This window comes from Camellia sinensis, chromosome 14 (genome assembly GCF_055761805.1).
Source record: "Camellia sinensis isolate YWXY chromosome 14, ASM5576180v1, whole genome shotgun sequence".
In the NCBI taxonomy this organism is placed as follows: Eukaryota; Viridiplantae; Streptophyta; class Magnoliopsida; order Ericales; family Theaceae; genus Camellia; species Camellia sinensis.
In genome coordinates this window covers 64,534,872-64,547,317 of record NC_138974.1, presented here as the reverse complement: position 1 = coordinate 64,547,317, position 12,446 = coordinate 64,534,872, and the positions used below count along the sequence as shown (strand labels likewise).

At 34.6% G+C, this 12,446-nt stretch overlaps 1 protein-coding gene across 1 annotated transcript; it reads left to right on the top strand.

The window, feature by feature from the left end:
- Positions 1-9,720: 9,720 nt before the first annotated feature.
- On the top strand, positions 9,721-11,964 carry LOC114297333 (protein OCTOPUS). The gene has a single exon (XM_028241749.2). The coding sequence runs from the start codon at positions 9,918-9,920 to the stop codon at positions 11,700-11,702; it is 1,785 nt and encodes a 594-aa protein (XP_028097550.2). The 5' UTR covers positions 9,721-9,917; the 3' UTR covers positions 11,703-11,964.
- Positions 11,965-12,446: the final 482 nt, after the last annotated feature.

The window sequence follows — 12,446 nt, the reverse complement described above, 5'->3', positions numbered from 1 at the left end:
CATCACTGTAAATCTGGAACCCATCCATTTCGTTTGGTAAAGTCAAGATTGGTGCAGTTACCAGTCTAGTCTTCAATTCCTGGAAGGCTGATTCCCATTGATCGTTCCAGTCAAACGGTATATTTTTCTGCGTCAACTATGTCAATGGCATAGCAAGTCTTGAGAAATCTTTCACAAATCTTTTGTAGTAACCTGCAAGTCCCAGAAAACTTCAAACTTTTGACACATTTGTTGGTCTTGGCCAATCCACAATGGCTTCAATTTTTTGAGGGTCAATAGAGATACCGTCCTTGTTAATTACATGTCCCAAAAATGCTACATTGTCAAACTAGAATTCGTATTTGGACAATTTTGCATACAGCTTATTTTCTCTCAAAATCTATAAAATAGTTTGCAAATGGTCCTCACGTTCCTCCTTACTTTTAGAGTAAATTAAAATATCATCAATAAACACGACAACAAACTCATCCAAATATGATTTAAACACCCTATTCATAAGGTCCATGAAGGCAGTAGGTGCATTAGTCACCCCAAATGGCATTACCAAAAACTCATAATGCCCATACCTAGTTCTGAATGCAGTCTTCTCTACATCTTATGCCTTAACCTTCAATTGGTGGTACCCGGATATGAGGTCTATTTTAGAAAATACTTAGGCCCTCTGAAGTTGGTCAAACATGTCATTTATTCGGGGTAGTGGGTATTTGTTCTTTACGGTTTCTTTATTCAACTCACGATAGTTTATACATAACCTCAAAGGCCTATCATTCTTCTTTACAAATAAGACTAGAGCACCCCAAAGTGATGTGCTTGGGCAGATAAATTTCTTGTCCAAGAGTTCTTGGAGTTGAACTTTCAACTCTTTCAGTTCAGATGTTGACATTCTATAGGGAGTCTTGGAAATAGGTTGTGTTCCAGGTACTACATCAATAGAAAACTCAATTTCCCTATCAATTAAGTCCCCGGGTAGGTCATTAGGAAACACATCAGGAAATTCACAAATCACAGGAATAGTTTCCACAATGGTGCTATCCGAAGACACAGTCAACACGCTACAGTACTAGCCTCGGCAACCTTTTTTCAATAATTTTCTGGCTTTCATAAATGAAATCAAGTATGGTGGAGGAACCACTCTATTCCCAGTGAAAACAAACTCATACCAGGTGGTTTAAACATGACAGTTTTATTCACACAATCAATAGTGGCACAATATTTCGACAACCAATCCATGCCCAATATACAATCAAAGTGGTCAATGCTCAAAGGTAGCAAGTCAACGTACAATGTCATAGCACCAATCAAAATGTTACATACAGGATATACGTAAGTGTACATCATAGAACTTCCCAATGGTGTAGACACAAATAGTATGCAATTCATAGGTTCTAATGATCTAGTCAACTTCTGAGAAAAAACATGCGATACAAATGAATGCATAGAACCAAAATCAATCAGTACATAGGCATTCTGTGCACAAAAAAAAAATTATTCCTGACACTACTAGCTCAGTATTCTGTACATCCCCGAGTACTAGAGCAAACACTCTCCCTTACCTTAGTGTTTCATTCCCAATGTTACTCCTGGCATTAGTTCTTGTATTGGGCCTCGTTACAGAAGTAGATCCGGCTGAACTTGCTGCTGGATGGTTTGCATTGTCGAACCTTATTAGACAGTCCTTAATAATGTGACCAGTTTTACCACACTGAAAACACGCACCCGACGCACGATGACATATATCTTTATGCTTCCTTCCACATTCTGAACAGATTGGCATAGACCCGCTACTTTGGCTTGAACTGTTTGAGGATCTAGTATTTTGCTTTTTATTTGTTAAGAATGAATGGCCCTTCTGAAAATTGGATCTAGGTCTTTTGCTTTTCCATTCTGTTGTCCGTGCCTTGGCTTGTCTCATTGCTACTAGGGTGGTTTCCACCATTATCACTCTGTCTAAAACTTCCACATAGGTAGGCAATTTCAAGATGCCTACTCGGTCAAACACTTCCAGGTCCAACCCACCTTCAAATTTTCATGCCTTCTTGTAATTAGTATCCATCATATGTGGCGCAAATCGAGCCAATTCAGTAAATTTGACCTCATACTCAGCCACGGACATCCTGCCTTGTTTAAGTTCTTGGAATTCAGAAACTTTCCGATCCCGGAAGCATTGAGGGAAGTATTTATCGTAGAAGATCGCATTAAATTGTGCCTACGTCATATTCCCATTACTGTTTCGGATTAGCAACCACCACCTCCGGGCTTCATCTTTCAGAGTGTAGGTGGCCAGAAAGACTTTCTGAATCTCAGAACAAGGGAATACTTCAAATAGTTTCTCCATTTCAAGTAACCATGTTTCTGCTTTTAACGGTTCAATACCACTCAAAAAGGTCGGCGGTTTCATCTTCAAGAACTTCTGAGTTAAATTTATAAGATCATTGTTATCCGGCTTAACTTGGATCGGTAAAGGCGAGAGAGGTAAAGGTTGTTGCCTTCATAGTTGAGTTATTGCCTCAGTTAAAGCGGCAAGCATTTGTAGCATATGACTCATTCGAGCCTCGGATGATTCAACTGTTCCATCGTTTCTTGTATCTTCTATTTGCTATAGGCAAATAGAACATTATAAACATAGGCAAATAGTCATTTTCCAACATTCAGATCATTTGTTTCCATATCATGTGGTCATAATCAGATTTAGTTTTCACTTTCAATTAACACACATTTACACATTCAAATGAAATGCCCCTACGTCTTACTAGGACCTCCTAAGCTCATATGGACTCGTGTGTGTGGTAGAAAACGTGCTCTGATACCACTCTGTCACGACCCAAACCCACCCCGATAGGTTTAGCGTCGTACCAGCTAGTAATCCTTGGATTTCCAAAGGCCTCTTAACAAAATAACATATATTTAGGGGTTGCGGAAGCAAATATATAAAATATACATAGTCTATCGAGTTGTGAGGACATACATGGGACAGATAATCTTAAACTTTTATAAGCATACGAGTGACGTCAAGACACAAAGTATTTACACGTCACTCCATGTACTTAAAAACAGAAAACTTGTCCGTAAATCAAAAGAAACAAAGTCTTATACATTCATAAAAACACAGCCACTAGACTTGACTTAAACTGGAACTTCCTCGGGAGGCACAAAGGCTGGTTGACAAAACTGAGATGCCAGGTCCTCAACTCTGAGCTTGGTCACGTGCCTGATCACCTACATACATAAAATAAATAATGAGCGAGAGCCTAGTGAATAATAACAGAGTAAATGGTTAAATGAATGATGTCCCATAGCTAATTCCGTACATAGAATAGATTCATATTCAAATTCTTGTTTGAGTCTTTGACAGAAATCAAAATTCATGCTTGATCATATATGGTTTATCCGTTAGCGCTAACAGATCACATACAAAGCATCAAGGGTCATACTTGTCAGTTCCATATGAAAACCTTCGGTTGGGTACGGATAACTTGTCAGTTTCTTAAAGAAACCTCCGGACTGGGAACGGATAACTTGTCAGTTCCATAAAGGAACCTCCAACCGGATATAGATAACTTGTCAGCTCCATAAAGGAACCTCCGGTCTGGGTACAGATTGTATACTTGAATCACAGCATTAATGTCACAATTATTTGTCTGAGGTGGGCAATCATTCATAGTGCAAAAACATAGCATTCATAGAACAAATCTTATTCCATATACATAAAATAATTTAACTTGAACATAGCTTTACTAAGTTATTACTCACAGATAACAGATGGTTCCAAGTAACGGACAGAGTAGGCAATTTAGATATCTCATGGCGCTTGACTTACACAGATACAGAACGAATACATATTGAATTACACACCCGGACTCATTAACTTAGTTCTTTCTTGTGTTGGTGTGTTTTTACTTCTTTATCCTCATTATGGTATCTTAATCTTGGCCTAGGAATGCCTGGGATGAAATGAGGATGCTAAAATGTACTTGAAAACATTTAACAAAAATTGCTGAAAACGGGGGTCTCACTCGAGCACAGCTTTCTTCGCTTGAGCGGACATGCAAAATGTGAATGGTCGCTCGAGCGCAACTTCTGTCACTCGAGCGGTCTGTAAACTTTTACAAAAGTTCTAGTTACTTGATTTTTTTCTGCGCGATGCTCACTCGAGCATGAGACTCATACCCTCGCTCGAGCGCAACTTCTGTCGCTCGAGCGATCTGTAAACTTTTACAAAAGTTCTGGTTACTTGATTTTTTTCTGCGCGATGCTCGCTCGAGCATGAGACTCATACCCTCGCTCGAGCGCAACTTCTGTCGCTCGAGCAGTCTGCAAAACACGCAAACATCTAGGAGCATACATTTTACGTTCGAGCCAACTTTTGGTCACTCGAGCAGAAGTGTGAAAATGAAAGTGGTCGCTTGAGCGTAGGATCTGTCGCTCGAGCGTAGAAGCAGAATTCTGGAATTTCCAGATTTGTTTCCAAGTTTCAAATTCAACCCTAAAGATGCAAATTATGGTTTCTTGGGCTAAAAACTTGAGGGAACTCTTGAAAACTTGGAAAACATGGTGAATTCAAAATCAATTCCACAAAATCAAGGTTCAAGAGCATGTGATATATGCTAAACCAAATCCAATTCTTTGAAAACATAATTATATACATCATGCATATAAAGGTGTAAGTTTCAAGCTTTCAAAACATGATCCAATGAGGTGCCTAACTTAAAAATATATTGAATTCTCAAACTAATGTCAAAATGAGGACATGCAAGAGGGAATTTTTTGAAAACAACTTCAAATTATGATGAAATGAGCATGCATGCATGATATGGTTCATTTCTCTTTAATTCTAACTCAATTTCAACTTAATTCTCTTGTATTCATGAGCTCACCAATTCAAAGGCAAGACTAAAGGCTTGAACTCTTTCCTTAAACTTTGATTTCACAAGTGTAAAGGATTAAACTTCAAAATTCTCTTCAATTCCCAACAATCCTAGCAATTCTCCTCATTCTCTTGTTGATCTCACTTGTTCTCTTGGTCTCTCTCTCTCTCTCTCTCTTTCACGTTTTGTCTCAAAATGATGAAGAAAAGATGCGTGTAGGTGGTGTGGAGGCCTTATATAGGCCCAACTAATGAAGCTTAATTAGTTTGAGTCAAACATAATTAAGTGGGATTATTTTATTCTACTTTATTCATTCCCAATCGAATTTCAGTTGAGCCTACTATAAAATTCTAAAAATTCTAAATAACAAGTATACCAAGTCAATTTCTGAATCGGATGCCGATGAGGCCTTCAATTCGCAAACCGAAACAGAAACGGAAACAGATATTTCTACACTAAACAGATATAAACACAAATAAGGCAACATATGATGCGAAACTTCACTTTAATTTCTTATTAGGCATAATTAGGCATAATTAAGTATGGATTGTCGTTAATCATGAGTCGGGATTGTTACATTTACTACAAAATATCATAATACACATCACAAATAATCATAACGTCTATCATAAAAAATCATGACTCTTTTATAATGTGTATCATTTGAAATGGTGCACATTATAAATTTCTCCTATTAGTTATTATGATACGTAATAATGTCATAAGGATTGTGGTCATCTCCATTACATATTTGTAATCACAAAATTTCATTACATTATCACGTTGTGAGTGTAGCCATCTTTTTTAATTTAAGATAATTATAAATTTACATTCATATTACATAATTATTAGATATGTTATGAAAATCTTTCATTACATATTTATATTTAGAATGGAGATGATCAAAATACTTGTCATACCTATCATATTTTTATATTAATTATAATTATTATTTTATTTATTGAGTAATATTGATAATTAAATTGACACATCTCACTAATAAAAATAAATAATTGAGGTGATTATTAGTATGCTCTATGAATGCGATTAAATAAGTGGTACTCTAGAAAGTCCATTTTTATCTATAACAGACGAGCACACGTGCCATGCCACTGTGTAATAGATCTTTTTTTTTTTTTTTTTTGAGAATAGTGAGATTTTTAAATTATGGCACACATTCAAATTTTAAATCATGCTACACATTCAATTTTTTTTAATGAGACAGATTTATTTACAACACATCAATTCAATATTAATAACTTATCTATTTTGTCAATAATAATTGGCTATATTTTCGGAGTGCCAATGTTATATTTGGCAAGTGATTAAAATAATCAAAAAATATCCAAAAAAGTTATTAAAAAAAAAAAAAAACTCTTACTTTTTTTTTGTTAAAAAAATTTATTTCTAAACACTAATATTTTTTTACCTTCATACTTTAATCGAGAATATAAAATTACTATAAAAAAAGCCATCCCAAATCAACCTTACCTATTTTTGTAATTAATTGTGCTACAGGAGCAAACTATAATTATAAGTCCTCTTTAAGAAAATTGGCCCACTTTAATTGTTAATTATAACTAATAAGCGACAACTCAAGTTGACCAATTACTTTTCCATCCCATCATTAATAGAGAACATTATTGTAAAAAAAGAAAAGAAAAAACATAACATCAAAATTTCTAGTCATGGTTGGAAACCTCAATTCCGTTTCTTTTAATCACCCCATTATTAAAATCTAAAATTGTAAAATTTATAAACTAAAGAGAGAAATTTTAAATTGGAGAATCTACCTCAAGGAAATGTTGTTGTGGTTTGATAAAAATAGACACAATTTAAAAAAAAAAAAATTAAAATGAATTTTGTCTCAAATACGAAAAAAAAATCATCTAAAATGATTTTTTTTATTTTGTTTTATTCACCAAACTAGATTTTAGTTTAAAAAAAAAACAGAAAATATAACAAAGATGATAAAATATTTATTGAATTATTAAATTTTCTACCAATTATACCCATGAATATGATCCCATATAAATGTGAATGATCTTCACACTCATATCTATGTAATTAATAAATAAATTAATAATTTAAAAGAGAAATTACAAAAAAAAAAAAAAATCAAAAATTGAATTTTGTAACAAAATAAATCCTTAAATTTTAATTTTATTAACTTAAATCTAAATATTTTGAATTGTTTTCAATCTAAACTATTTGATAATTTTCGTTAAGTAAAAAAAAGATATTTTAATTATTAAACTCAACAAAAATGATAGTTTAGATATTTTATGTACACTTATATTGAGTTTAATGACTAAAATATAATTTTTTTTGTTGATTTTACTTAACCAAAATAAGTAAATAATTTAAATTGAAAATAAATCAAAAAAATAATATTAAATTTAAATCGACAAAATCAAAACCTCAAAATTTATTTATTATACATGTCAAATTCTTAGAATATTTTTTTAAAATTTCTCCTAATTTAAAAAGAATATGTAATAAAGGTTGGAATATAATGAGCAAAGTGGTAGAAGGTGGTAAAAGTCTCGTGAAAGAGTTTAAATCAAATGCACATTTTCACTTTTGTTTGCTCCCGTGCCGAAAGCAACCATCATGATTTATGAGAATCACAAGACAAAAGAGGTTTCCCTTTGTATTGCCCTTACCATCTCCTATCCTATTGTATTCATTCTTTCGATTTGGGCAAACGTTCTACTTTTAAAAGTTTGTATTTGTTTGGGAGGGAAGAAAAATCTTAAGTCTTATCTTATTGAGAAGTGAAAATTTTATTACACGCATGTTATGAAACATAAAAGTGCAATTAAAGACGATCATTTAGTTTGAATGCTTGTAATTTAATATGAGCTCGTTTAATTTGAATTAAATTTGTCTATATCTTGAGCTTTTACTTGGATTAACTTTGATCTCTGAATGATTTAATTGAGCTGAATAAAATTTAGGGGTTGTTTGGGATGACCTAAATAAGTGTACTTTTTGTCTTTTTACGAAAAAATGTACAGAAAAATAAAAAGATGATGTGATGAAAAAAAAATAAAAAGATAAAAAATATGTACTTATTTAGAATAGCCAAACTTAACCTTAATCTAATTTAATCTATTGACTTGTGAGAGGTATGCAGAAGCTCAACATAATACAAAAAAAAATATACAAAAAAAAAAAGTCAACTGAAGTAGACTTGCATTTTGGCCCATTTAGAGGTGTTTTGCAATTCTTTTAGTTTTTTATCAAGTTTTTTTGACTTTTTTAGAAAGTGATGTGTCCGTTTGGAAAGGATTAATTTGGTTATTTTAGCCACAAAAGACAAAATAGTCTATTTTAATTATAAAAAATAAAACATCACATCCAATCTATAATCATTACACTCTTCTCTCACAAAAAAAATAAAAAAAATCAAAAAGTCAAAAGGTCCTTTCTAAACCAGACTTTTTAGCCTAGGTTAAAATAGCTAAAAAAGTCAAAAAGTCACTTCCCAAACCAACCCTAAAAGCTATTTTTGAATTTTTTTATTAATATTTATTTATAATGTCACATTACAATAAAATGACCAAATTACCCCACTCAATTTAAAAAATTTATAATTTTCATCTATATGTAACTCTAAATAATATAAAAAGTATAATTATAATTTTATATGTAACTTTTTAAACTTGTCAAACGACTACATAACTAAAAAAGCCATTTAACTTTTTTTAGTCTAGAAAACGCAACTTTTAACTCAACTCGTCAAAAGACCATTTAGCCTCTGTTTGGGAAGCGAGTTATCTTTTTGATTTTTTAGCTTTTTAGCTATTTTAGTCTGGGACTAAAAAGTCTGGTTTGAGAAGGACTTTTTGGCTTTTTAATTTTTTTTAACTTTTTTTATAAGAGAAGAGTGTAATAATTATGGATTGAATTTGATATTTTATTTTTTGTGACTAAAATAATCTATTTTATTTTTTGTGACTATTTTAATCCCTAACCTACCAAAACCAACTTCCCAAAGCCTTAGCTTGTGGGCTAAGGTTTGGGTTTAAAGTGTTTGACCATCGATTGATTCAGTTTGAGGTTGGATACTATTTCCTTAACCTAACTTGGCTTGACGTTGATCTTTAATGGCAATAATAATAGCGATAAAAGATGAAAAATAAGTAAAAGTAAAGCGGGTGGTGATCAAATGAGAGATAATAATAGGTTTGATATATATGATTTATGGTGTGAGTAGTTTTGGGACGGTTGAAATTTTGGTTGTTAATTTAAAAAAGTTAATAAAATATTTTTTTAAAAAAAGGTCACACATATAACTAAAAAAATATTAAAAAAAAAAAAAACTAACTAAACAAAGCTTAAATCCCCATACCTCAAAAAAATAATAATTTAGAAATTAAATGAGAGGTCCTTGTGGTTAAAAAACATAAAAAACTTGATAGTATAATTATCATCATCTCCTAACACTCAAGCATTTTACTTGGAATTTTTTTTATAATTGGTAAAGTAATGAGTGGTTTGAGATGATCTAAATAAGTGTATTTTTTAATTTTTTATGAAATATGAGTTGAATATGAAGTGATGTAGTAGGATGTGATGTGATTTAAATAACATAATGTGACTTAAATAAGATAGTGACTTTTTAACTTTTTAATTTTTTTAAATTATGAAAAATAAGGCCTAAGTCGGTTGAAATTTTTTGTTATATATAAAAAAGATTAGTAACACTATATAAATTAATAAAATTTTAAAATGTGTTTTTCTTGCTTGTAAATGTCTATCATATTATTAAAGTAGGTTATATCTTTAAAATAAAATTTTCATTTTCTAATTTCATATTAATTGATAAAAGTAGGGTTTATCATGGGTTCTTGGAACCAAAAAAAATAAAAAATCTCCTAATTTTCTCACACCTGTTCATATCCTGTTCTCCGTCTCTCTCACCTCCGTATTGCAACCTCCAACGACAATTTCTGACACACTCTCTCGCTCTCTCTCTCTCTCACTTCACTCTCCTCTACTGCCTTTCTCTAACATGAGCCTAGCCTACACTGCGCACCTCCGGCTATGACTCCCGACCCTCTAACCAAACCTCGCCGCCTCTCCACCACCTGCCACCGCCACCCTTCAAAGCCCGTCACCGGCTTCTGCGCCTTGTGCTTGCATGAACGCCTCGCCGTCCTTGATTCCTCCGCCACATCCGCCAGCACCTCCGGCGTAGGCGGCGGTAGAGCTAAGGGGACCAGTGGCCGGATCAGAGCCGGCGAGGCGGAGCTCCGCCGTTGTCAGTCATATTCTGCGAGCAAATGCGGAGGTTCTTACGGCGTATCGGAGCCGCGGAGGAAGTCTTGCGATGTTGGGGGTCGGAATACACTGTGGCTTCTTTTCAACCTCGACGATGAAGAGAATGGTGTGAAAAGAGTTGAATCGAAGAGCTTAGGGTTTTCGGGAGTTACTGGTTGTTCGGCGTTCGAATCTGAAGAGGTACAAAATGGATATGAGATAAGGGTTTCTGAAGATGCGTTGGAGCAAAATGTCAATGCAAGCGAGCAGAGAGTCGAAGAAGAGGTTGAAGAAGAAGAATTGAAGACGATGAAAGAGCACATAGAACTCGAATGGAAGAGTAGAAATCAGACCGGGAGGGATTTGAAGAACATTGCTGGAAGTTTCTTGGTCGCTGCGTCGATTTTCAGCCAGAAATTGCGGAAATGGAGGCTAAAGCAGAGGCCGAACAACCGCCGTGGTGGCCGCGGCGACAGAGGAGGAGGCGATTTACCACCGGCGGCGAAGCTAAATGGGCGCAAGCTGAGGGAGACGCAGTCGGAGGTCGGAGATTATGGATTCGGGCGGCGATCTTGCGATACAGACCCAAGGTTCTCAGTCGATGCTTGTAGAATTTCTTTAGATGATCCAAGGTTCTCATTTGACGAACCTAGGGCTTCTTGGGATGGGTATATGATTGCGAGGACGATTCCTAGGCTTGCGCCCATGCTTTCTGCTATTGATAATGTGATGATTCCACCTATAATGAACAAGTCTGAATTTGGGATATCAGTTGAAGATCAGATGACTTCGATAATCGAAGATGAGATGACTTCTGGTGGATCAGCTCATACCAGGGATTACTGCTCTGATTCATCGTCTTCTCATAGGCAAAACAGTTTCGATTGTTCAAGTTCAAGTAGAAGTTCAAATAAGAAGACAGTGGTAGTAGAAGTTGATGAAATGAAATCCATTCCCAATTCCCATGTGTCTCCTTCAACCATTGATGTCTTCCACAGGATGAAATTTGTAGTTACAGACAGAGATACAGGAAATTCAAACTTCAATTCGATCAGATTTGATCATTTGGAGAACCTTGAATCTGCTTCCAAGGATGCCAATTCTGTTGCTGGTGGTGGGTACTTGAACCGGTTCAAGAAATTTGGAAGGTGGCGAAAGGGGTGGAACATTTTGGGTTCTAAGCATAGGCTCAGCGACACTAGAAATGGTGAAGTAGACGGGAATTTGAATTGCCACCCACTTAGAGATTGTGAAGCAAAACAGAGTGAGGAGGCCAATGGGGCTTCGCTTGCTCGGAGTGGCAGTTGTGTTAGTGCTAGGAGTTCTGATAAAAAGATGGGGTCGTATCACCGGTCATTGAGTGTTGCTGAGGCCAGAGGCTATGCTAAGAAGGGTAGAGAAGAATCTGTTTTGGAGCGAAACCGGAGTGCTAGGTATTCCCCAAGCAATCTCGACAATGGGCTATTGCGGTTTCATTTGACACCGTTGTGGAGCTATAGAAGGAAATCTGGAAGAAACAGACTAAAAAACTCGCAATCCATTGCCAGGAGTGTGTTGAGGTTGAACTGAGCTAAAGGTACTACACTGTTGGTGTTATTCATTGGAATGTAATCCTGTAAAGATATATATTTATCTGTTTCTTTCATGTTTGGACAAATGCACAAATATTGTTACTTCTCTGCACTTAGAGCATGCTTTTCTGTGATGTAATAATGCAAGTTTTAACATTTCTTGGCATCTGGTGTTTGACTATGAGAATTTTCATGGCAGAGTGCGGTTTACAGTATGCATAAATGAAACCGTTATAACATATTTTTTGTTTGTGTTCAAAGATGTTAGTCGGGATAACTCATATTTTTATTGTAGTGATCATATTTTTTGTGGTTGCAAAATTTGTGATACTCGCATCGCATTAATTTTTGTTTCACGGTGTCTTCGAAGTATTTGATAGTTCATGCTCTTGTGCTGTAGAAAGTAAGATGAGAATGTTAATCATAATGACTTATTGACATTTTCCACTGAAATTTGTGAACATTTAACTGGAATAGAGTATGTTTATACCATCAAGTTGTTTCCTCCCCCCTCCTCCCAAATGTAGAGGATAATGATGGTTTTTCACACTAATCTTCATTTTAGTTCTTTGAAGTTGTGTATCAGCTAAATTATCAATGAATCCTGTAAGTGTTATTTCTCTATTGTTTAGATTAGGAGCAGAATGTGTGAAAAAAGATGGAAAAAAAAAAATAGCCTTGTGAGTCAAGAAGTTTTTCTTGTTTTCTTTGTGAATTGTTACATGGTAATACTAAAATGTTA